This window comes from Thalassophryne amazonica, chromosome 10 (assembly GCF_902500255.1).
Source record: "Thalassophryne amazonica chromosome 10, fThaAma1.1, whole genome shotgun sequence".
Lineage (NCBI taxonomy): Eukaryota > Metazoa > Chordata > Actinopteri > Batrachoidiformes > Batrachoididae > Thalassophryne > Thalassophryne amazonica.
Genome location: NC_047112.1, coordinates 22,534,326 through 22,561,665, shown reverse-complemented (window position 1 = coordinate 22,561,665; position 27,340 = coordinate 22,534,326). Strand labels below are relative to the sequence as shown.

General features: G+C 40.0%; 1 protein-coding gene across 1 annotated transcript in view; it reads right to left on the bottom strand.

Annotated features, from left to right (window-relative positions):
• The window catches only part of alg6 (ALG6 alpha-1,3-glucosyltransferase), a 73,700-nt gene that overhangs the window by 8,810 nt on the left and 37,550 nt on the right, over window positions 1-27,340 (bottom strand). The window contains exons 10-11 of the mRNA XM_034179548.1: window positions 3,068-3,152; window positions 2,742-2,812 (exon numbers count right to left, since the gene is read on the bottom strand). Coding sequence (XP_034035439.1) covers window positions 2,742-2,812; window positions 3,068-3,152 — 156 coding nt within the window. The remainder of the gene's footprint in view (window positions 1-2,741; window positions 2,813-3,067; window positions 3,153-27,340) is intronic.

The following is a 27,340-nucleotide window of genomic DNA, read 5'->3' as shown; positions in this document are numbered from 1 at the left end:
TGTGTAATGTAGGCCTGTTTTTTCTGCATCAGACTGAGCAGGCTGGTTATAAACTATTCCACTGGTCCCTGAGTCCATAATTACAGCCGGTGCATTTGTGCGATCCTGTTACAGCCCAATAATTGATCCTTCATAAACAATGGCCCAAGCTGCTGCCTGCCATTCTTTCCTAATACCTGAATACGCATTACTGATTGATACCAAGAGACAGGTGGCAGATATAACTCAATAGTTAATAAAGCAACACTCTACCCTAATCTAGATTAACAGATGATCTCGGATCATTGAAGTAAATCTCTTGCAGTCATATGCAAGGATTAAAGCAAAAAAAAAAAAAAAAATCTGACTGAAATTTTTTTCACAGCTAAATTAAACTGTTCACCATCTACCTTTTTATAGAAACCCTTTTGCGACTGTGGATTGTGTCCTAGAGTTTAAGGTAAAACAAGGGAGAAACAGCGAAGAAAACAGCAAATTGTTTTTCTACTGAATAAGATAATATTTCACTCACTAACTTGAGTAGGCCCAGAGTAATACTGACTTAAGGATTTTAGTTGTTAAAATGATTTGCTATTATTATTACTATTATTTTATTATAAGCAGTAGTAGCAGTATGAAAAATGTCTTCAAAAGTGGACCTTTAATCAAGGGGTGTTGTGGAGGGCACGTCCCCCGACAACACCCTGTTTTCATCTGGTTTGCAGTCTCTGAGCAGGAACAAACAAGAATTTGTGTCTTTATTTGGAAAGCATGATCTGATTGAACAGTAAGAAGGTTTCATGAGTGTATTTTCTGTCGTGTAGTCCTCAGGAAGTGATTTGAGGCATATTTTTGGGGAAAAAAAAAAAAGCATTAGTGTTTATTGTTTATGCATCGCGGGTTCTGCAGCTGTGTTTTTAGCACACTCACAGAGCCACTCAGAGCAGACTTTGAAAGAAAAGTTTAAAAATCTCTTGTCGTTACGCTGTGACATTTAAACACACCGCCTCCTTCCGGTGCAGTGCACACAGAGAGGAACAGACGCAGGGACTCGCTCTGAGCAGAAAAAAAACAAACAGTCGTTACTCTAAAAATTGATTTTGAACACGGCACATGCATTAACCCTAACCCAGGGATGCGTAAAAATTTTATATCTCGTGTCCAGCCTTGATTTTGCATCAGTATGACTCAGCGTCAACGCTGCCTTTGACGGAAATCCGCCGTTGCAACGGAGAACTTTAATCCCTGCATATGTAACCCCTGCTTCATAATCTAACCACAATAACAGAGGTAAACGATAACAAAACACACACATGCACACCTAGTGAGTTCAGTCTGACCCAACTTTGATACACATCATGGAACTCTTAAGGAGTGTAGCATGTGCATAATGCTCCTCAAGACTGAAAAAACCTGAGTTTGTATCCTGTGAAGTGTAGTGAGTCAATGAATAAATAAATGACAGTTCCATCCACATTGTTCACAAAATAACTTAAAAAACAGTAAATGCTGTCATCTTGTTAACTCACCACATTAACCTGTTTTGCCCCACTGCCCCAAATGTATCACTGTCATTTTCTACTCACAATATAAAAAAAAAAAATCTCAAAGCTTCGAGTGCAACTTTTTCCACTTAAATGGTAAGTGGAATGCATTTATATAGCGCTTTTCCATCTGTATCAGATGCTCAAAGTGCTTTACAATAATGCCTCACATTCACCCCGATGTCAGGGTGCTGCCATACAAGGCGCTCACTACACACCGGGAGCAATAGGGGATTAAGGACCTTGCCCAAGGGCCCTTAGAGATTTTCTAGTCAGGATGGGATTTGAACCCAGGATCTTCTGGTCTCAAGCCCAACGCCTTAACCAATAGACCATCACCTCCCCCTAAATTTATAGAAAAAAAAAAAAAATCTGGGCATAAACAGGTTAAACTCTGCATCCAGAAAAAGGGAAAACAAACTGCAGTGATGTTGAAAATATGTGAGTGATGTTTTTCCACACAGAAAATCAATAAGAACTCAAAGAATCAGACTGATATGCAAAATCAACAGTGATGATATTGATAAAATCTCTCCGATTCCCACCCCCAGAACATTTCCACCTGCTGGACATGTATAGAAATGTTCAGTGTGGGCCTTGTTGACCACCAAACCGAGGCTTAACAAATGAAAGCAGCCAACAAAGAAACATTTCAAGCTATGTGTAATGTCAACCACAAATGCTCCTAATTTTCATCATGTATTACTCCCCACAGCAATCCCAGACTTCTCTAACAGGCTGCAAACAGATATACAGTATATTACACGAGCAAAACAAACTTGACCGTTGCATTGCTCTGCTGCATCATAAAAAAAAAAAATAAAAAAAAACAACAACCAACATTTCATCAGATTATCTGCATTATATATGACATTAATTCTGAGATTTACAACATGATGGCATGTATGGCTGTTGAGTTAGCATGAAAATTCAGTAAGGTATGTCTTCCATTATCCATTCCAAATCTAAGGTAGAACTCCACTGGTGTATACTAAGGTCTAAATATTAAAAAAAGGGGAAAAAAGAAAAAAAAAAGAAGAAAGAAGAAGGAACAGAGCATGTTGTCCATCTAGAGAGGTTGGGCTCATCCATTGATCCATTGTGTCGCTGCATTTTGTAGGGTACATGCTAAGCTTTTTCCCCAAACCAAAGAATATTTTACAGCAAATTCTTAAATCAGTATGTGACATAAATTACAGTCATAAGCTCTGTACTTACAAGGCAGCCAGAAGGATGGATTTCTCATGGACGTGGAAGGAGAAGAGGAAAAACGCCAGAGATGAATTGACCTAAAGTGAAATTGAGATTTTCAGTATAATAACTATCATCACTGCCGAATAATACTTAAAAATATGCATTTTAGTTAAAAAAAAAAAAAAAAAAAAAAGGATGTAAAGCGAAATGGACAAGTACCTCAACCAAAATTTTGCAATAGGCCATGTGATATTTTTGAGTCTTTAGTGGTGATTATAGGTCCGGTCTTGAAACTGGTTTGAAGTCCGTTGAATAGGGTGTGCTATTACCAAAAAAAAAAAAACACTCACCAGTGCCAGTTTATACTGCCAGAATGTGGGTTTTGTCAGAAGTCTGATGGAGGATGGCAGGACAGCCAGGAACGTGGAGGCTAAACTGAACAAGAGCACAGATCAACACTGTCAAACAGTCCAATACAGAAATGTTCTGTTAAGCGAACGTGCAAATCCCAGTCACTGCAAAAACACAATCATGCAGCAGAGAAAATGCAGATTATAAACACAATCCATCATTTGAGAGACAACTGAACTTGTACATTACAGCAGATATGCAAATACAATAACAGTTTATGTTGTAAGTGAAAAGAAGATATGACAGAGTGATCAAATGTACATGATTCATTTTCAGTCAGTGTCTCTGTGCACTGCATGACTAACAAAAACAGATCAAATCAAACTGTCCTTATGCAAAATGAGTACCACCTTATCTGTGTAGGAAATACTGGCTCCCTTATGGTATAAACACCAAGTACTGGAAGGTTGGAGAATGAGATCACTGGAGGTGTGAGGTTGAGAGAGAAAGAGAGGCAGAGGATCTTGAAGATAGACATGGTGGTCATTAAAGACAACTGTGTGAGAGTTTAGTGGGTATGAAACAGAAGGTGGTATGTGTGGGGCAGGGTCGTCTTCTCTCCGGAAGGACACGGATCGCTTTCCATAGCAGATTTGGTCTGTGTACACACAAGAGCACTGAGATCCCCCAATATGCACAGACCGAATACCAAAAACACAAGTGTGTTTCATTTTGCATGAAATGTACTACAGCCAAAGAGGTTGCAGTAGGTCCTCAGCTTTTAATCAAAATAGCAAATTGAATTACTATATTTTATGGATTGTAAATTGTGTCTTTTTACTATTTTGGGAGGTCCTGAGATTTATATTCTAGTGCCCCTTATACTCCCCCCCCCCCCACCCCCACAAACTCACACACACACACACACACAAACAACCAACCACATTCATTATTAGTAAGTATTTATACAGGACATTCCCAGGAATCAAAGCACTAAGCAAAATAAAATCCAATAATAAAACAATAAATGTGAATAATAAAAAGTACACAACAACAAAGCACAAAAATCCCTGAATTTAAATAGCTGATAATACTTATTATACTCTAGGAAATGTGTAATTTCTGTGATGAGAGGAGAATCGCCTTTCTAAAATACTATCTTATACTAATACTTATCCAGTTCACTTTGTAATCCTGAACATCCATATAGCGTCAAATCTGTGTCAATCAGTCACCACATTTCCAAAAAACAGCGGCTTGATGTTCAGATGTTCTTCACAAGATAATCCCTTGAGAGCTCTGCAGCGTTTTCTGTTGCCAGAGTGCAGGTTCATAAGCAGTTCTTACATTTTAATAGTAGAGCAATCAGGCTCCTCCTCTGTGCAACAATCTTTTGCTCTCTGCTTGGGAAGCAGACACGGTCTTAAAAATACTCCTTTTTGATAAAGTTTATAGGACTTGAACCATCCTGCAGTTACGCTGCTGTAGGCTCAGGCTGTTGGGGAACTTCCCATGATACTTAGCTTTTCTCCTCCCTAATCGTTTTTGTAAATCTGCATGTCAGTTATCTCTCCTTTAGCTGCTCCCATTTTTGCTCTGAGTCACCAGAGCAGATCCAGTATGGACCACCAATCAGTGGTTCTGACCACTCCAGATGCCTCCACAGGTGCAGGTGTTTCTGCCTCCGAGACTCCTGGAGTCAGACCACTGCTAACCTATCCACCTACACTTCCCCCTGCATGATCCTGCTCAATATCCCATTCAACAAACATTATTACTGCACTCACACATGGTGTAGCACAAGCAGGAGTATTGTTTTCCTTCCTGTGTGTCCATCTGCATGTGAATATCTCAGAGTTCTAATCCATTAAAGACACAGTGATTTCATATTGCAAAAAATTTGTTTAAAGTCAAAGACACAGAGCAGATATAATTTTTGCTCAATGACTATACAGTATGTAGAGGATATTTAGAAAGGCTAGTTCAAGGAATTGATGAAGGACAGATCTACAGTTACAAGGAAACACCAATACGAAGTCACATGTCAACTTATTTCATGTTCTTTGACAAGTTCAAAACCAAGGTCATGACTGTTTAACGCTAACAGTTTGGAGCCAATATGGATTAAACATGGGTGATAGTCAAGGATGAAGTGGTTCAGTTCCGGATAAAATTCATGAAATGTCACATCCACACAGAACCATATATGAGGGGCGATTGAGAAGTTCTGAGCCCGGCCCAGGAAAATTAGGGTGTGGTTTCCATCTTTTGCATTCCAAGAAACCAATATTTCTCAATTTTGCATCCAGTGAGTCCAAAATTTACACATTCAAGAAATTTTGGTTTCTCAGAATGCAAAAGTTGGAGAACCATACTGCTCTACTTTTCCTGGGTCAGGCTTAAAACTTGTCAATCACCCCTTGTATTACGTTATTTTTGAATCATATCATTTTGATATGTGGAGATGGACCTGTTGGCTGCCTGGGTGGTTGCCGTCCAGAATCCAAGGCAGTTCTGGCAAAACGTGTCACCAGCAAATGCTCCTAGACTTGACTGAATCATAACGAGTCAACAGCAAAATAATGAATCAATGTCAAACACAAGGCATGAGTGTTGCACTCTGTGTGTATGTTGTTGTTATTACCACCATTATATGTTAATATACCATCATTAGTATGTTGCTGATAGTTCTCTCTCATTCCCAGTCTTCATAGTGGGTCATGATACATGGCCCCTCCACAGAGTCTAGTTCTGATTTTCCTTTTCATTGTTGCCTTGTGCTTTGTCTTGGGTCAGTGTCGGGTCTCTGTGAATTATGTAATAAGTAGTATGGCCAATTTTGGACTTCTATTTCCAGTTTGTCTTGGACTGTTGACGTCAAAGCACCAGTGATGCACACCATCCCCTTTCTGTTGTTTATAAATGAATAAAATATCAAATGGCAAGGATCTAGTTTAGCCATTATATAAAACAAAAAATAAATGTTTTTTATTCATTCAATGGAACAAATATTTAATGAGGTGAAAGATGGAATGTGCATTCAACAAGGCGAATTTGAACTCAAACATTCATTATTTGTGTATTATATAATGGCTGAGTGGATCCTTGTCATTTGATTGGTGCTTGTATGTCACATGGCATGGATTAATTCATCCCATTTGTGTTGCATTGCATTTAGAGTGCAGCTTGGTTCCATTTTGCACTCAACACATGCAAGCGAGCGCACACGTGATCGCCATACCATTCAACGAGGTGAATGAAATATTCGTACCATTGAACTCATAATCATTCATTATTTGTATAATATTTAATGCCCTTGAACATCTGTACCTTAAGAAAACCAAGGAGAAAATTAGTTGTAGGATTAAAAAGAGAATAAAAATTACAGGAAAAGAGGAAGTGGAGAATGTGGGAAAAGGCAGATAAAAAGGAGAATGTGAGAAAAGGCAGATATAGACTGATTACCTGAGGTAGAGCTGCATGTCACTGGACAGGATGGTTTTGATCTTTATCAGGGTGTTCAAGCTGCACCATGTGTTGGCTACCTATCCTAAACATACACACAAATGTAGATTTTAGTCATACACTTGGTTGTGTGCTAAAAGGAAAAAAAAAAAAAAAGGACACACACAAAAAAGTAGTAATACTAATGCATGAACTCCCCAGAATAGTGGTTAACTCATCCAGAGTGGTTCTCGTATTTTCCTTCACATGAATTGCGAAGGTTTGATGCCTATTCCTGCCCGTCTTGTGGGGTGACAAGTATTACATGTAGTCACAAAGACCTTAACACTTATGGTGCTCTTCCACTTTTCCACTAGCACCAAGTCAACTGATCCTTGTCTCTTTCTCTTTTGGGGGAGGTGATGGACTAGTGGTTAAGGTGTTGGGCTTGAGTCCAGAAGATCATGGGCTCAAATCCCGCCTGACTGGAAAATCACTAAGGGCCCTTGGCAAGGCCTTTTAATCCCTTAGTGCTCCCGGTGTGTAATGAGCGCCTTATATGGCAGCACCCTGACATCGGGGTGCATGTGAGGCATTATTGTAAAGCGCTTTGAGTGTCTGATACAGATGGAAAAAGCGCTATATAAATGCAGTCCATTTACATTTTTGATAACAGGTGCTTCCTGTTCCACTGCAGACTGCAGCACCTCTAGCAAAACTAGGCAACACTGCATGAAACTGCCTGCCATCTTCAAGACTACACACACCAGGCAGTGAACAGGTGGTGCTACTTGCCCAACGACAAATTTAAAGAGGTGGGTTTGTGTAGAACGCGGGGCTTATGTGTCTCCAATCTCGCACAATGATGCAGTGATAGTGGCAATGCACTCTGACCAGTCAATAATCTGCAAGATTTTCACAACACCTTTTGGTATTCCCACACCTTACTTGTAATGGTGATGGAAGTGATGCTAAAAACCAGGTACCATGTCATAGATGTCAGGTTTGGCCAATGGAAACCCAAGTTGAACAAAGCAGGGACCACGGAATGGAAAGTCATTAGGACCAGGACAGAATGATGCACCAATGCATGCTCCAAGACATTCAAGATGAACAGCTGATATGAAGGAAGGAACCATGGGACATTGTGGGTATTGTCAAACTTTTTTTTGGCCATAATGTAACTTACACTTTTAAAAGAAAAAATGACAGGCTTGTGATCCTCGGTTAAAATCCCCGTCAGACGGAAAAATCACTAAGGCCCCTTTGGGCTCCCGGTATGCAGTTAAGCACCTTGCAGGACAGCATGATGACACCGGTATGTGAGTGTGTGCTCATGTGAGTGAATGCGAGCTGTCAATATAAAGCGCTTTGAGCGTCTACTTGGATGGAAAAGTGCTATAGAAATGCTGCCCACTTGCTTTACGTGTCAAAGTGAATACAGTGATGTTCATTCAGGATACACCTACGTGATAAGGTCTATGGTTGATATAATATTAATATCAGCCTAAAATAACTTGTGGTTTCTAAGCTGTGAAGTGATGAGAAGGGCACTGCTGTGTATTCGGTTAATCTAAGCAGTTGTGTGGTGATCAAATGATACTGAGGCACTGTAAACTATGAACACAGACACGATGTGCGTAGATCGGTATTGACGGAGCTCGTCAGCGTGTGGTCCTCTCTCAAAAGATATTTCTGGATCCCATCCATCTCTGTTACAGCTGCTCACAACACAGCTGTGTGGAACATAATGACCGCCTCGTGTTGTTACAACCCCGTCTTCCTCTCTCTGCCTCCACCGCTCCAAATAACCACTACCGGAATGTTCCTGGAAGCCGCCTGAAGGCGACACATGACCAGGACTAAGCAACAAAGCATTGGGGGGGGCGGTGTATCTGCCAAATGCATGGCGCACAGCTCCTTCACTATGCACTGGCATGGAATTTCACAGGGAGAATCTCTGCTGCCATTTTTGTGAGCGGGCGGCAACATGAGATGGTAGAATGCAGCTCAGTGGGTAAATTACAACTGCTCCCTTCGCTGAACTCACCACCACCACCACCAGCACCAGCCATGGGTTTCTGCCACCCTACCCCTGTCGTCATCGTCCCAAGCTTCTGCTTACGTGCACAATTTCACAATTAGTTCAGGGGGCTTACACCAGCAGCCTCACTTGGCTGTCTTCACAGGGGGAGTATCACCTCCTCTCACCCCTGTGTATATGTTGCATCATTTAGTTGAACAAATATTGCTGCGCCGCATTGCTGCCGTCCGCTCCCCTGGTAAGAGTTTCAATTACTTCTCACGTCCATGTCACCTTGAGTTAGGCGCCACCTTTGGTACAAGGAACCGAGCAGAAAGAAACAACCACACACAGTCTTAGTTTGGCTCTTTGAAGTAATCCTTACTTTTCTGACCTAACATTAAAACAACATTCCCCTTCCTTTTACTTAACACAATACTCCAACACGTCTTTTCTATCAGAGGTACAGCAAGCTAAATGTCTGGCTCTGATACTCTAATACAAACCCCTGGCAAAATTATGGACTCACCGGCCTCGGAGGATGTTCATTCAGTTGTTTAATTTTGTACAAAAAAAGCAGATCACAGACATGACACAAAACTAAAGTAATTTCAAATGGAAACTTTCTGGCTTAAGAAACACTATAAGAAATCTGGAAAAAAAATTGTGGCAGTCAGTAACGGTTACTTTTTTAGACCAAGCAGAGGGAAAAAAATATGGAGTCACTCAATTCTGAGGAAAAAATTATGGAATCATGAAAAACAAAAGAACGCTTCAACACATCACTAGTATTTTGTTGCACCACCTCTGGCTTTTATAACAGCTTGCAGTCTCTGAGGCATGGACTTAATGAGTGACAAACAGTACTCTTCATCAATCCGGCTCCAACTTTCTCTGATTGCTGTTGCCAGATCAGCTTTGCAGGTTGAAGCCTTGTCATGGACCATTTTCTTCAACTTCCACCAAAGATTTTCAATTGGATTAAGATCCGGACTATTTGCAGGCCATGACATTGACCCTATGTGTCTTTTTGCAAGGAATGTTTTAACAGTTTTTGCTCTATGGCAAGATGCATTATCATCTTGAAAAATGATTTCATCATCCCCAAACATCCTTTCAATTGATGGGATAAGAAAAGTGTCCAAAATATCAACGTAAACTTGTGCATTTATTGATGATGTAATGACAGCCATCTCCCCAGTGCCTTTACCTGACATGCAGCCCCATATCATCAATGACTGTGGAAATTTACATGTTCTCTTTAGGCAGTCATCTTTATAAATCTCTTTGGAACAGTACCAAACAAAAGTTCCAGCATCATCACCTTGCCCAATGCAGATTCGAGATTCATCACTGAATATGACTTTCATCCAGTCATCCACAGTCCACGATTGCTTTTCCTTAGCCTATTGTAACCTTGTTTTTTCTGTTTAGGTGTTAATGATGGCTTTCGTTTAGCTTTTCTGTATTTAAATCCCATTTCTTTTAGGCGGTTTCTTACAGTTCAGGTCACAGACGTTGACTCCAGTTTCCTCCCATTCGTTCCTCATTTGTTGTGCATTTTCGATTTTTGAGACATATTGCTTTAAGTTTTCTGTCTTGACGCCTTGATGTCTTCCTTGGTCTACCAGTATGTTTGCCTTTAACAACCTTCCCATGTTGTTTGTATTTGGTCCAGAGTTTAGACACAGCTGACTGTGAACAACCAACATCTTTTGCAACATTGCGTGATGATTTACCCTCTTTTAAGAGTTTGAGCTGACTGTGAACAACCAACATCTTTTGCAACATTGCGTGATGATTTACCCTCTTTTAAGAGTTTGATAATCCTCTCCTTTGTTTCAATTGACATCGCTCATGTTGGAGCCATGATTCATGTCAGTCCACTTGGTGCAACAGCTCTCCAAGGTGTGATCACTCCTTTTTAGATGCAGACTAATGAGCAGATCTGATTTGATGCAGGTGTTTTGGGGATGAAAATTTACAGGGTGATTCCATAATTTATTCCTCAGAATTCAGTGAGTCCATATTTTTTCCCTCTGCTTGGTCTAAAAAAGTAACCGTTACTGACTGCCACAATTATTTTTCCTGATTTCTTATAGTGTTTCTTAAAGCCAGAAAGTTGCCATTTGAAATGACTTTAGTTTTGTGTCATGTCTGTGATCTGCTTTTTTTCTACAAAATTAAACAACTGAATGAACATCCTCCGAGGCCGGTGAGTCCATAATTTTTGCCAGGGGTTGTATATAGATGTATGCATTCGCTTTCCAAAGGTGTGCAAAGAGGTTGGAGGCAACAGTTTTGCTGTGTAGCGTTTGCCCCGCTCATCAATCTGTATAGCTAAAACATGGCTATGCATTGATGTGTTGAAAAAAATCCTCAGGTCATAAATGAATCTGATTTATCTGCATCCTTCTACATCCAGAACCCTGACACCTCCCAGAGATAAACTGAAAGTCATCTCCTGACCTCTCACCATTTTATTCCTCTGTTACCTTTGATCCAACAGGATATCTGTTTCCAAGTGGCTAAGGACTAGCAGGTGGAAGGGTGTTTACTGTGGTATGGAGCAGCATATAAGACACTGGGCGTTTAAGCAGACCGCTTGCATCTCTGTTGCATTGAAGCACTGGTCACAGTTATTAAAACCCCAAGAAATAAATACTTGTTAAATTAAGAAAATCAGTTAATCCTTGAAAAAAAAAAAAAAAAAAGTATCTTCAACAATGACCCACACTGGCGAAGTGCAAAACAATAAAAACTGAACCTCAGGTTTTATCAAATAGACCTTCTGTCTGTAAATGGATTACAGCTTGTAATGATCCCTCAATTTGTATGCCTTAGTTTCAAAAAGAATTACACCAAATTACGAGTAAAAATACCATTTAATGGAGCCTTCAAAGTAAGACTGATACGCATTCCATCACAGAGTAAGCATTAAATTTCTTTAGCAGATATTGTTTCATATGATCATAAGCAAGCCAGTGTTTATTTAAGTTCTAACATGGATGGAAGACCAAAACAATGATTTCCACTGCACAGATTTAGCAAAAATCCCAGTATACTACTGCAAAAGTGCAACCACACAACCAACATCAAGATTAGATATATCATATTATGGCTACTGATCACTTTGATAAGCTTCAGGGTGTGCAGAAATGTTGCTGCTGTCAAAGGCTTAAGGATAGGCTTGCTGTATAAACTTATAGTATGTAATTTTAAAATCCTCAAATCCCCAAACAGCAGTCTCAAAGTTGCTCCTGAAAAGACAGAGGGAGGTGCTTTTCACCAGAAACACAAACTCCAAAAGCTGATTTCAATGATTATTTTTTAATGCTGTTGTTGTTATTTATAGAAGATCACAAGATTCGATTACCATGACTAGTCACACATCATCATAGATACCGCAGTCATTCCCTTGAGATGCACATGGTTATGCTTTCCAACAGTTGAGAGAGCAGGGTTAACAGGGTTCAACATTTACACCACCCCAAGGGCACATAAAATGTAACTGTCACATGAAGTACAAGCATGACCTTCCAGTCTCTGTGTGACTCCCCTAATCTCCAGACCACTGTGGCCATCCCTTGATAAACTACACTATAGTTACTTTGATGACCATTCTGGAAGCCAAACCCTCACCTCCTTGTTTATTTATGGGCAGCGGTGGGCACAGCTAACCAAAAAGTTAGCTTCGATAACTATTAATCAGATAACTGAAAAGTTACCTTTTATGATGATAATTCGATAAACTGCTAAAAAATGTATCTTTATTACAGATAACCGATAACTATTAGTATTGATTTGGATGCAGCCACACCACATTACACTGTCGGCTTCTGATAAACCAGTTTTACTTTAAGCACCGCAGGGGCTGCTGGGTAAATTCAAGGATCACAAACACCAAGAACACACGAAAAATGAATAAAAAATAAAACCCCAAACACTGTCATCATCTTTCAAAAGCAGTAAAACACAGAAGTCACAGTATACGAGGTCTGTGATGAAAAAAGCGGTCCTTTTTATTTTTTTCAAAAAATAAATGGATTTGATTCATATGTTTTTACGTCAGACAAGCTTGAACCCTCGTGCGCATGCGTGAGTTTTTTTCACGCGTGTCGTTGCTTTATCAACATTTTTTCTGGACCTGTGAGGAATAGCCGAGTGGACACTATTCGAGAAATTAAGCTGGTTTTCGGTGAAAAGTTTAACGGCTAATGAGAGATTATGGGGTGTTTCTGTCGCTGTAAGGACTTCCCACGGAGCAGGACGTCGCGCAGCGCTTCCAGGCGCCGTCGTCGGCCTGTTTCGACCTGAAAACATCCTAATTTAAGGCTTAATTCACCCAGGACGTCATGAGAGAACAGAGAAGATTCAGAAGAGGCCGGCATGAGGACTTTATGCGGACATTCCACTGTTTAAGGACATTTTGTAATGAAAGATGTGCGCGCAAATTCACCGAGTCGTTTCCGTGACGACTTGGCAAATCTGTGTGCGCCGCGACAGGAAAAACACCTCCGTGTTGAAAACCATTTGTAAAATTCAGGTGGCTTTTGATGGCTTTCAACAAGTGAGTAACAGAAATTGTTTAACAGCTTGGGCATGTTCCAACTTGCCCGTTAAGGTTTCCAACGGAGGTGTTTTTCCTGTCGCGACCCCCCGCGGTCAGGTCCGGCCCGACATGCGACTCTGCCCGCACGTTCTTTCATTACAAAATGTCCGTTAACAATGGAATGTCCGAATAAACTCCTCATGCCGACTTCTTATAAAAGTTCTCTGTTCTCTGACGACTTACTGGGTCAACAGAGCCTGAAATGTGGAAGTTTTCAACTTGAAACGGCGAGACGCTGCCGGCTCGAAGTGCAGATCGCCGTCAGGTGCCGTGGGCCATCCTTAAAGCGACACTACCAGACCAAAATCTCTCAGCCGTTAAAATTTTTACCGAAAACCAGCTGCATTTATCGAATGGTGTCCACTCAGTTGTGCCTTACAGTTTTGAAAAAATTTTTATCAAACAAAGCAGCAGTCTCTGAGCCATTCCTAAACAATGAAAAAAACGAGAGGGTGGGCCACTCCTCACTCAAAGACTGCCCACAGGCAAATGACGTAACCGACAGGCATGAAAAAACTCTTGCATGCCCACGAGGGTTCAAGCATGTCTGATGTAATCACACGTGATTCAAATCCATATGGTTTTTTTTAAAAAAAAAAAAGGTCCGTTACTTTTATCACAGACCTCGTATCTCAGTATTAGATAGGTATTTACGAGCTAAAAGCTGACACTTTTTTCGCATGCTTTGAACCCTGCGGCTTAAACAACTGAAATACATGAATGCATTGATTTGCAGAATAAAATACACGTAGTAAATATAAATTCTTACCTGTTAGTTTCAGTGGGATTCATTCAATAAATAATCCACATTTTAAATCCAAAACAATGTCTAAATGTGAAGAAAAGTCCCTCCCTCTGTACACACAGCTGCACCGTGTGAGCTCCTCTCCCCCACCGAGTCTTGGCGATTAAATTACAGCCACAAAGAAATAAAATAATGTTAAAATTAGTCTGTTTTTGTGTCGAGTGGACAATCACTGTAACGTCCAAAGTGAACCTGAACTACACTACCCACAATGCTCCCTGCGTCGACCGGCCAATCACGTTTTGCGCTTAATGGTGACGTCATCAGCGACAGGCAGCTAGTCTGCTCAGTGGCTACAAACACACAATAAACAGACTAAAATGTTTGATTTTAGGGTTTACAAACGTTTTTGACCGTTAAACCTTACCAGCAAAGAAAATGTTATCGGACTGAAAGTTATCTGAACTAAATTTATCGGAAGATAATTGGTCAGATGATGGTTTTAAAACTTATCTGAAAAGCTAATCCGATAGCAAAAACATTAGCTTTGATAATTATCTGCTATCAGATTAGCTGAACTGTGCCCACCACTGTTTATGGGGCATGTCCCAAGTACACAATTCTCAAGAAGAAAATACAGCAAAAGACGATCATTGCCTTAGGAAAGACTAATGTACCTCGAATAGGCCACGAGCCAATGGAAAGATCCTCCTGACCAGCTGAGAGATCTGGCTGGGGTCAGACAGGAACGGTAGCCAGCACAGACCAAACGTAGCCAACACCATTACAGCGATTCTCAGTAGTAAGAATAACCTAGACGAAGGAAATCAACAATATATGCGTTTGTTGGTGCAGAGAAGCAGAGGGTTATACACAACATTGCATGCGTGTGTTACTTACAGTGAGGAAAGTAAGTATTAACACCCTGCGATTTTGCAGGTTCTCCCACTTAGAAATCATGGAGGAGTCTGAAATTTTCATCTTAGGTGCATGTCCACTGTGAGAGACATAATCTTAAAAAAAATCCGGAAATCACAATGTATGATTTTTTTAATAATTTATTTGTATGTTATTGCTGCAAATAAGTATTTGAACACCTACCAACCAGCAAGAATTCTGGCTCACACAGACCTGTTAATTTTTCTTTAAGAAGCCCTCTTATTCTGCACTCTTTACCTGTATTAATTGCACCTGTTTGAACTTGTTACCTGTATAAAAGATGCCTGTTCACACACAATCAATCACACTCCAACCTGTCCACCATAGCCAAGACCAAAGAGCTGTCTAAGGACACCAGGGACAAAACTGTAGACCTGCACAAGGCTGGGATGGACTACAGGACAGTAGGCAAGCAGCTTGGTAGAAGACAACAACTGTTATGATTATTTATTAGAAAGTGGAAGAAACACAAGATGACTGTCAATCTCCCTCGGTCTGGGATTCCATGCAAGATCTCACTTTGTGGGGTAAGGATGATTCTGAGAAAGCTCAGAATTACACAGGAGGACCTGGTCAATGACCTGAAGAGAGTTGGGACCACAGTCACAAAGATTACATTAGTAACACATGATGCTGTCGTGGTTTAAAATCCTGCAAGGCAGCAAGGTTCCCCTGCTCAAGCCAGCACATGTCCAGGCCCATTTGAAGTTCACCAGTGACCATCTGGATGATCCAGAGGAGGCATGGAAGAAGGTCATGTGGTCAGATGAGACCAGAATAGAGCTTTTTGGAATCATCTCCACTTACCATGTTTAGAGGATGAGAACAACCTCAAGAAAACCATCCCAACCGTGAAGCATGGGGGTGGAAACATCATACTCTGGGGGTGCTCTTCTGCAAAGGGGACAGGACAACTGCACCGTATTGAAGGGAGGATGGATGGGGTCATGTATTGCGAGATTTTGGCAAACAACCTCCTTCCCTCAGTAAGAGCATTGAAGATGGGTCATGGCTGGGTCTTCCAGCATGACAATGACCCCAAACACACAGCCAGGACAACTAAGGAGGGGCTCCGTAAGAAGCATTTCAAGGTCCTGGAGTGGCCTGGCCAGTCTCCAGACCTGAACCCAATAGAAAATCTTTGGAGGGACCAGAAACTCCAAACCTGAAAGATTTGGAGAAGATCTGTGTGGAGGAGTGGACCAAAATCCCTGCTGCAGTGTGTGCAAACCTGGTGAATAACTACAGGAAATGTTTGACCTCTGTAATTGCAAACAAAGGCTACTGTACCAAATATTAACATTGATTTTCACTGTGTTCAAATACTTATTTGCAGCAGTAACATACAAATAAATAATGTAAAAAACATCATATACGAGGTCTCTTAGATAATAAACCGACCCTTTTATTTTTTTTTAACTATATGGATTTGAATGACATGCGATTACACCAATCATGCTTGAACCCTCGTGCGCATGCGTGAGTTTTTTCACGCGTGTCGGTGACGTCATTTCCCTGTGGGCAGGCCTTGAGTGAGATGTGGTCCCGCCCTCTCGGCTGAATTCCTTTGTTTCACACGCTGCTCGAGACGGCGCGCGTTGCTTTATCAAAATTTTTTCTGGACCTGTGAGGAATATCCGAGTGGACACTATTCGAGAAATTAAGCTGGTTTTCTGTGAAAAGTTTAACGGCTGATGAGAGATTATGGGGTGTTTCTGTCGGTGTAAGGACTTCCCACGGAGCGGGACGGCCTGCAGCGCTTCCAGGCGCTGTCGTCGGCCTGTTTCGAGCTGAAAACATCCTAATTTAAGGCTTAATTCACCCAGGACGTCATGAGAGAACAGAGAAGATTCAGAAGAGGCCGGCATGAGGACTTTATGCGGACATTCCACTGTTTAAGGACATTTTTTTAATGAAAGACGTACGCGCAAATTCGCCGAGTCGTTTCCGTGACGACTCGGCAAATCTGTGTGCGCCGCGACAGGAAAAACACCTCCGTGTTGAAAACCATTTGTAGAATTCAGGCGGCTTTTAATGGCTTTCAACAAGTGAGTAACTGAGAAATTGTTTAACAGCTTGGGCATGTTCCAACTTGCCCGTTAAGATTTCCAACGGAGGTGTTTTTCCTGCCGCGACCCCCCGCGGTCGGGTCCAGCCCGACATGCGACTCTGCCCGCACGTTCTTTCATTACAAAATGACCGTTAACAATGGAATGTCCGAATAAACTCCTCATGCCGACTTCTTCTGAAAGTTCTCTGTTCTCTGACGACTTACTGCGTCAACAGAGCCTGAAATGTGGAAGTTTTCAACTTGAAACGGCGAGACGCTGCCGCCTCGAAGCGCAGATCGCCGTCAGGTGCCGTGGACCGTCCTTAAAGCGACACTACCAGACCAAAATCTCTCATCAGCCGTTAAAATTTTTACCGAAAACCAGCTGAATTTATTGAATGGCAACAGTCTCTGAGCCATTCCTAAACAATGAAAAAAATCGACGAGCGGGTGGACGACTCCTCACTCAAAGACTGCCCACAGGCGAATGACGTAACCGACAGGCGTGAAAAAACTCTCGCATGCCCACGAGGGTTCAAGCATGTCTGATGTAATCACACGTGATTCAAATCCATATGGTTTTTGAAAAAAATAATAAGGTCGGATACTTTTCTAATAGACCTCGTATTGTGATTTCCGGATTTTTTTTTTTTTTTAGATTATGTGTCTCACGGTGGATATGTACCTAAGATGAAAATTTCAGACCCCTCCATGATTTCTAAGTGGGAGAACTTGCAAAATCGCAGGGTGTTCAAATACTTATTTTCCTCACTGTATATACTAGAGCTATTGGCAAAATTAGGACATGGACACATGAACATTTCCAAGTCTCAGAATATGCCTTGGCCTTCATTTCTGTCAATCATTAAGAAACACAAACATTATGATACTGTATGGGAAATCTGTCTGGTCTAGGCAGTTCTCAAAAACTGACTGACCATACAAGGAGACTAGTGAGGGAAGCCACCAAGACGTACGAAAACCCTTCTCTGTGCCACTACACCATAAATTGGTATAACTGGTGATGCAACAGACAAATGCTGCACTATGATGTTTCTCCAATCACAGCCACAGAAGCCTATAACTCCTTCAGAGCTGTCGTAGGCATCTTGTTGGGCCAGTTTTAATATTTTGGCTTCCAGCGCGAATAATATCCAACTTCTGTATTAAAAGAAAGAATTTCCACTTGTAATGTTTACCAAAAAGCATAAAAGAATCTATTCATCTGGATCTGGGAGATGCAGTGTTACACATTTATATTTTCTTCATTCCCCAAGTGTATACGAGTCCAGCAGGTTTTGATACTGAGGCATAGATGGGGATCGAACCCTGATATATGGCTAGCAAACACCTGCTCTACAAACTGAGCTATAGTCGCTTTGGTATTTTGTGTTACCCGTGTGTCATAATAATCCTCATGTTCTGAGGTGGTGAACTGATCAGGACAGGAAGGGTCAACCTGTTCTTCTCCTGACATATATTTGTCAATATAACATCCACCATTGCAAATTGTTGGCATTAACACGCAGTTTAGATGATGATATCTACCCATAGTCTCCAAGTAGTTCGTAAGTAGTGTCTGTGACTCCTAAATTTGCAATGTGACCCATCTCTTGTGGAATCCAGTGAAAGCTGTGCATCAGCTGGAAGTCCTTAGTGTAGGTCAGGCCTGGGTGCCTTGTCAGCTGTAACTATGAAGCTGCTGGATATGTTGCACACACTGGCATAGCTGAGGAGTTTGGGCATGGTGAGAGTGTCATCTGGACATATCTTCCTCCACCCCCCAGCCCTTCTAATCCAGCTCTCCATTTGCTACTAAATGCCCTTGGTACATTGTTACTAGATAAACAGACACTGGACACACTAGTAACAGCATCCAATCTTATTACATCAGTCATTCTGCAGCTCTCCTGGGGACAGTGTGATCTTATAGGGTGACATTACGTATCTCGTTAGAGCATTTCGTTGATGCTTGCATGCAGAGTAATGAAACAATATAAACCTCAAATATTAACTGTTGAGTATTTGTGATTTCTGAGATGAACAAAAATAACCCTGATCCTTCATTGAGGTATTCCGTGGCACAAATAAGTAGCGATATGTTTGCCAAAAGCATCTGCCGATTGTTGTCTGACTGAAACATTAAAACCACTGGATGATCTCGTCAAATGATGAAATAAATCTCTTCTGTTGAAGTTCTACTATTGGCTTTACTGGCAGATGATTTATTGGGCAAACAGTACTCTCAGTGCAGTCATTCAAATGTTCACCCTAATGCACAGTTAGTTAGTAGTGATCTAGGAACACTAGACTCATTTCATATACGTATGTACAAAACTAGAACACAACTTTAAAACGGAAAAAAATAAATCTGAAAACATCCGAGTTATTCTGCCAATATACAAATCCAACAAACAAGTAGAAAACTCAATCTCCTTTGCAGAAGGATGGATGAAAGGAAGGAGCAAACAAAAATACAGAAACAAAGAATGAAAGAATGAACATAAAAAACAGAGCAAAAGAACAAATGAATGGAAGTAAGAATGAACAAAAGAGGACAAAAGAACAAATGAAAGAGCATGAAAGAACGAACAGTAAAAAACAAACATAAGTAAATCATGCTATGTTTGTTTGCACTTATTTTCCCTTTCGTATGGCTCCCATACTGGCATAGTATGTACTACGCTTTTTACTCTTAATTCATTTTATTAGGAAACAGAGCGTGCCATGGCCTCAACTTTATCTAAATTCTGGGTCTTTTATTGAAGCTTAGAGCTAGTGGCCGACGATCACCTTAGTATTTCTTCTGTTTTTCTTGTTGCTTAATGCTAACAAATTACACTGTATTTGCTGTCTTTCTGATGCTTGACTGTTTTTTTCTCTCTCTGTGTTTAAGGTGCGTCTCCATCCAGAGATGGGTGTGATGTCTGTTTCTGTTTCTGTACCCTCCTGTCCTGCGCACCGGCAACATTTCCTGCATTTTTGTTTTTGCGAATTGTTCTGTAAATTGTGTCGGTAGCATGGACAAGTAGAGGGTCACCCCTTTGAGTCTGGTCTGCTTGAGGTTTCTTCCTCAAATCAGAGGGAGTTTTTCCTTACGAGCGTGTTCAAAATGCTGGGCATCAAAACCAAATACCTTCAATTCAAGTTTCAGAAACAGACAAAACTAATTTTTCAAAGACATTATTGGCTTTATTGTTGTGTCACTGCTCCTAGGAATCTGTCAAGACAAATTCAGGTGGCTGGTGTGTTTAGTAGTCCCGCAGTGAGCATTAATTGACCCAAAAATACAATGGTTTTTCCAAAATAATGTAACATCTTTGATATAATGTAAATTAAGCTGGACAGAAATAAGATGTACACCTACAACCCCTGGCAAAAATTATGGAATCACCAGCCTCGGAGGATGTTCATTCAGTTGTTTAATTTTGTAGAAAAAAAAGCAGATCACAGACATGACACAAAACTAAAGTCATTTCAAATGGCAACTTTCTGGCTTTAAGAAACACTATAAGAAATCAGGACAAAAAATTGTGGCAGTCAGTAACGGTTACTTTTTTAGACCAAGCAGAGGGAAAAAAATATGGACTCACTCAATTCTGAGGAAAAAATTATGGAATCATGAAAAACAAAAGAACGCTCCAACACATCACTAGTATTTTGTTGCACCACCTCTGGCTTTTATAACAGCTTGCAGTCTCTGAGGCATGGACTTAATGAGTGACAAAAAGTACTCTTCATCAATCTGGCTCCAACTTTCTCTGATTGCTGTTGCCAGATCAGCTTTGCAGGTTGGAGCCTTGTCATGGACCATTTTCTTCAACTTCCACCAAAGATTTTCAATTGGATTAAGATCCGGACTATTTGCAGGCCATGACATTGACCCTATGTGTCTTTTTGCAAGGAATGTTTTCACAGTTTTCGCTCTATGGCAAGATGCATTATCATCTTGAAAAATGATTCATCATCCCCAAACATCCTTTCAATTGATGGGATAAGAAAAGTGTCCAAAATATCAACATAAACTTGTGCATTTATTGATGATGTAATGACAGCCATCTCCCCAGTGCCTTTACCTGACATGCAGCCCCATATCATCATGACTGTGGAAATTTACATGTTCTCTTCAGGCAGTCATCTTTATAAATCTCATTGGAACGGCACCAAACAAAAGTTCCAGCATCATCACCTGCCCAATGCAGATTCGAGATTCATCACTGAATATGACTTTCATCCAGTCATCCACAGTCCACGATTGCTTTTCCTTAGCCCATTGTAACCTTGTTTTTTCTGTTTATGTGTTAATGATGGCTTTCGTTTAGCTTTTCTGTATGTAAATCCCATTTCCTTTAGGTGGTTTCTTACAGTTCAGGTCACAGACGTTGACTCCAGTTTCCTCCCATTCGTTCCTCATTTGTTTTGTTGTGCATTTTCGATTTTTGAGACATATTGCTTTAAGTTTTCTGTCTTGACGCTTTGATGCCTTCCTTGGTCTACCAGTTTGTTTGCCTTTAACAACCTTCCCATGTTGTTTGTATTTGGTCCAGAGTTAGACACAGCTGACTGTGACAACCAACATCTTTTGCAACATTGCGTGATGATTTACCCTCTTTTAAGAGTTTAATAATCCTCTCCTTTGTTTCAATTGACATCTCTCGTGTTGGAGCCATGATTCTTGTCAGTCCACTTGGTGCAACAGCTCTCCAAGGTGTGATCACTCCTTTTAGATGCAGGACTAATGAGCAGATCTGATTAGATGCAGGTGTTAGTTTTGGGGATGAAAATTTACAGGGTGATTCCATAATTTTTTCCCTCAGAATTGAGTGAGTTCGTATTTTTTTTCCCTCTGCTTGGTCTAAAAAAGCAACCGTTACTGACTGCCACAATTATTTTTCCTGATTTCTTATAGTGTTTCTTAAAGCCAGAACGTTGCCATTTGAAATGACTTTAGTTTTGTGTCATGTCTGTGATCTGCTTTTTTTTTTCTACAAAATTAAACAACTGAATGAACATCCTCTGAAGCCGGTGATTCATAATTATTGCCATGGGTTGTATTAATCATTAAGAAACATCATATTTACAGCATCCTTATGTTTCTAGTTTCGATTGATATATGACATGTGGTACTTTTGGGGCAATTACAGCTAGTCCATCCTGTTTTTCTTCAATGAAGCATAATGCAAAAATACCAAAGTTTACCGTACACACAGGTCACCTTGCATTTAGTGGATAAAAAAAATACATGTTAAAACTTCTGGAAGTAACCAAAACACTTACTGGTTGATTGAAAAAGTTGACAAAAATAACTTTTCATTAGATTTTTGGAATTTGATACTGTAGTCCTTTTATTTTGGGCATATTTTTTTTCCGTCCCACAGTATCCGTCCATAACGCTAGAGTGTTGCTCCTCACTGTGGGAAGATAAAAAAAAAAGCTGACTTAAGTGTGATGAAGACCTACCCACAAGCATACTCTATAATGAAATCCATGAAAAAAAATTCAAGTGGCCAAATCCCCACAACCAATGAACCATTTCCGTCCCACAAAATGTCTGTCCGTCACACATATGACAGGCAAACATGTTGTGGGACATTTTTACTTTGGCACTGTACATTATTTGCATGGAAAAGGTATCATTTGTATGTATAATTTTTGCATAGTCAGTGTTTAAAACAGATATTTGTGCATTTTTCACAAATTGCATTTACTTTTGCATGATGACGGATCTCTTAAGGCTCATTGATTTTTTTTTTTCTTTTTCTGATATTGGAGATAATTTTTCATTGCCAATTTACATAGATGAAGGTGACTTTTTTTTACTCAGATCAGAATTTGTGAAGATTTATTATTCACACATATTTAACTTTGGGATATTGAAGGTTTCAGAGATGGAAATCATCATTTTGGTCCCAGTGTCCATCTGTCCCATGTACAGTCGGGAGCTCAGTCTAATATTATTAGTCATTATAAGTAACCTGTCTTTTAAAGATGAAACTAGTCGAATACTGATTACGTTTATGCGTCATTGAATTTAGGGCCCCTCAGATTAATTACTTACAATTTATCACTTTAGAATGAAGCAGCAAGTGCAGTTCAATGAGTGCATGCTAAGTGCCATCAGTGTCATGGGGTGCAAGCTGTAAACATGTTTATTTTGCTCGGTGGCTTCAGAATCCTCACTTGGACTGGAAATCTTGAACTGTACAGACATAGCCCTACTCTATAAAGCTTCTGAAGGTGAGTCACCATGAGTTTCCTGATTTTCCGTCAATTCACATTCTTTCAAAAGCTGTTTGTCAAATTCAACTTTTGATAAGTAAAAAAAAATTCATGTGTCAATTATTCTAGGGTGTGCTGAGGTTGGTTTTAGGATGATTCCTTTTTATGCACATCCTGCTATGATTTCCCTTTGAATTCACATCCCACTCTGATAAATCAAGATGGCTACTACATCCATGGCAGCCATACTGATTTTATTTTCTGCCTTATAAATCTTAAAAATGCCCAGTCCTTTTGCTTTCATTTTCTCAGTTACGGTGGTAAGGATGTTTCATATAGAGTTGTGGCATGCTCCAATAATCAAGATGCCCCCATGGCAGCCATCTTGATTTTGGTTTCCACTAAATAACTCGTTAATATTGTGTCAATTTGTTTTCATTTCAAGGTATGTTTGGGTGCTTAAAGGGACACTGTAAGCACCCAAACAAGCAAGTAATGTTAACCCATAAAATAACAGATTATATGGAAACAGTGACATTTTAAATAAAAACAAGATTTGCAATAGATTAGCTTAATTTTTATGATTTTTAAAAAACTGACCAGCCTTCCATGTGCTACAAGTGCTGATTTTGCACAGTCTGGTGTACATACATGTATAGATACTGCAGTAAAACACCTGAAAATCTTACACTTAAATTATAATGTGACATCAGAAAGTAGCAAATTATATTTCTTGCTCTTATTTATGAATATCAGTCAAATCATTAGTCTATTTTTGAGATTTTGTAAGACGTTTTACTGATATCTCTATACGTGTGTTTACATTCAACAGTGTGTTAAGAGCACTTGTGATGTCATAGCACAGGCAACTGGAGGAAATTTCATTTTAAGAATTCTCAAGAAAATAAATTCCAATAATTACCAGAAACTGTATTTCAAGGTTGATTTGATCATTATCTTTATCTTTTAGAAACTGCTATTTTAATACGAGTGGAGTGTCCCTTTATTTTGGCCTTTTCAATTGCAAGTAAATCCTTAAAGCCATGGTCCATTCCGTGTAAAATCAGGCTTTTGTTTACTTTTAGTAAATTACTCCTACAAAACCTTGGCCTTTAATTTGATGTTGTATCGGCAGCTTGGCTAAATAGGATTTGCGATATCGACAGACCACATTAGAAAATGCAAGCATCGTCTTCGAAAAGTAAACAAAAAAGGAAATTAATTGTGGCACGCTTAATTCAAATGGACAATGGCTTTAATATGGTTTGCATTTCAGTGCTCTATGCATAGAAAACATTATATGTAAATCCTTGTTAGATTTTTGATGGTCTATGTGTCCCACAGTGTCCATCCATCACAGATATTTCAACACATTCTCTACATAAAACTATACCCCTTCCAGCAAAACCTCTTGCATGAGGTTTGGGCACTACAGAAGGCATGTTTCAAACAGTTTTTTTTCTTTTTTTCTGTTCTTGTTGTTACAGCAAGTGAAATAATGGGCCTAGTTTAAAAAAAAAAACAAAAAAAACAAAACAAACTTAACACATTGTTTCCCACACTGCTGCATGGTGCAACAACTGGCATCAATGAAACTGTGCAGAAAGTTAGCATAGTTCCATACATATTGGGAAATGTGTCTTTTGATCATCTGTAAATAAAGATACTTTTGTGGGGCAGGGATCATTATTTTGGCAAAATATTCCAGTTTTTGGTCCTTTTCATGCAAAAGAGTGACCGGGATTTTATTCAGAGAATAAAGCTTGTAAAAACAAACAAACAAGAAAAACTACATTCTCAAGACCCTAGTGGTCCATACTTAAAAACAAATACATGTTCCACTTGTTTTGAAGATTTTTTTCCCCCCACTGTTGCTGTTACATTTTGATGCCCAGCTTGGTGAACACATTCTTACCACTGTTGCCTGTGTGCTTGCTACTTGTGTGAAGCGCCTTGAGGCAACTTTGTTGTGATTTGGCACTATATAAATGAAAATAAATTGAAATCAAATGAAAGAATGAATGCAAGAATGAAAGAAAAACAGAAGAATGACTGAACAATCAAAATAATGAAAAAATGAATGAAAGAAAGAATGCAAGAACAAATGGAATAAGAATAAAATGTAAGAAATAGAACAACAAAAGAGAAGACAACAAACAAAAGAAAACAAACAAATGAAAAAAAAGAACAAACAAACAAGGAAACAAAATAGTAGTAGTACAGCAGCAGCAGCAGTTGTAGTACTAATTCCGTGAGGCCCTTTGATGCCAGTGCTTATCCCCGGATTCTGTGGTGTGAAACGGATAAGTGTCTACAGCTCTCCCTGGATGGGACCCCAGTCCATCCATCTCATGTTTCCCCCAGCCAAAACTCATTTACAGCTGGGTCGACTCGAACATGCAAATGAAGTGTTTTGTCCAAGGACACAAACAGGCAGCATGACCGGCTCGAACCCAGGTTTACATATTGGTGGCCCAACTCCTTATCCCACTGAGCTATCTGCTCTAAAGTCAGAAAAGACTGCAGGAAAACAAAAAGGTAAACAAACTGACTCACCCTCGCCCCATCAGGCCCATTTTCACACACTTGCCCAACAGGTAACAGAAGAAGGGCAGAGCGTGGTACAGCTCCATCTGTTTGTAGTTGAGAGCCAGAGAAAGGCCATGGAGCCCAACCATCCTGGCCCACACCCAGAGACAGAACCCCCCACAGGGCCAAGCCCAGGCTCACTGCATTGTACCCGACACAGTTAAGGACAGTACTGCAATAAGAATTCACATGTTAGCAGATAGGAAGTTAAGAGATCAGAATTAAGAGCAGATCAATGTGAGGATTTTCTGTCAATGTCCTTAGTTCTTGTCAAGGCATTTCAATCAGTAACTCCACAGCCACTCAAACACAACTAATCTGAATATTATGTCACAGACGTAACAGTTTAGCCAAAGCCACAGGTCAGCGCTCCAATGAGTGCCAATCTCGTAAATTCTCTTGGCGCTGTAGAGATTATCGTTCTGTAAAATTTACATGAGACTTCACATGAAATTAAACAAATGCCTTTAAATCCAATTAAATCATCACCAGCATTGTTTCATAATGTATGAATGAATGGTCACACTTGATGGACACTAGAAATGGTCCTGAACAAAAAAGGATATGGAAATGCCCGTAATTCAATCAGAAGCAGCTCCTGGGTACGCGGAAGCAAAGCAGAGGTGCACACCTGAGAAGAAAGTTTTACTTATTAGGATGATGGAAGGCCAACCTGCCTACTACGCTGTAGCTACAGGTCCCTGGCTCAGGCAGGTGTTGTACGGCAGTGAAACCACCGGTTGCACTGGAAGCCATTGCGTTGATTTAAGCACCAGAGCTGCATGTTATATTTTCAAAGTACATGTAAGGACTCCACTGTATTCTGAGCGTGTTGGAGCCTTAAAGTTATTTCTTATTTTTTTTTCCCCCATCAAAAAAAAAAAACCCTGCCATCACTTACAGAGCACAAACATGATGAAAAGTGCAAGCAAAATGCAATAAACCTGCCACATCCCAAACATTCACAAATACCCAAACACCATATACCAACCATAGGCCCACCAAAATGATATTTAAGATAAATAAATAATAAAAATACACTCCCTGACAATCATTTCAATCAGGGTCCAATATTTTGCAAAGACCCAAGTTAAAAAAATACATGGTTGACACATTTTCAGAAACCCATCAGCCCTCCCTCTGAGACTCACTGTGATTTTTTTCAAGTTTTAAGAAAAACTGAGATCGTTCACCATAAAGAAATAGATGGGGGACGTGAGCGTTCAAGGATAATAAGATTCTGCGATGTGCTAGCAATGAGGTAAAGGCAATTACATCCACCTGCAAGTTAGTAAGGGACACAGTGGGAAGTTCAAAAACAGCAATCAGAGGACAAAGCTCCAGCTTGACTCCAAGAATGTGAGAGATAACATCAAAATACAAAACCCAATGGGGCAAGAATAAACATAACTTAGATCTTACTTCTCTCCCTGGGATTTATCAAACACAGCAGTGCTCTGTTTGAATAAATTTGATAGATTGGGATAACTTCTGGATAATTTGGACCGAGACAGGACACGGGAAAGATGAAAATAATAAGGCAGGGACAGAGGTAGACAAACCGACTGAGCTTCTAACGGACACAAAGTTGTATCAGGATCTTTTAACCAATAAATGTATTTTTAAATGTTAGCTGCCAATATAATACATC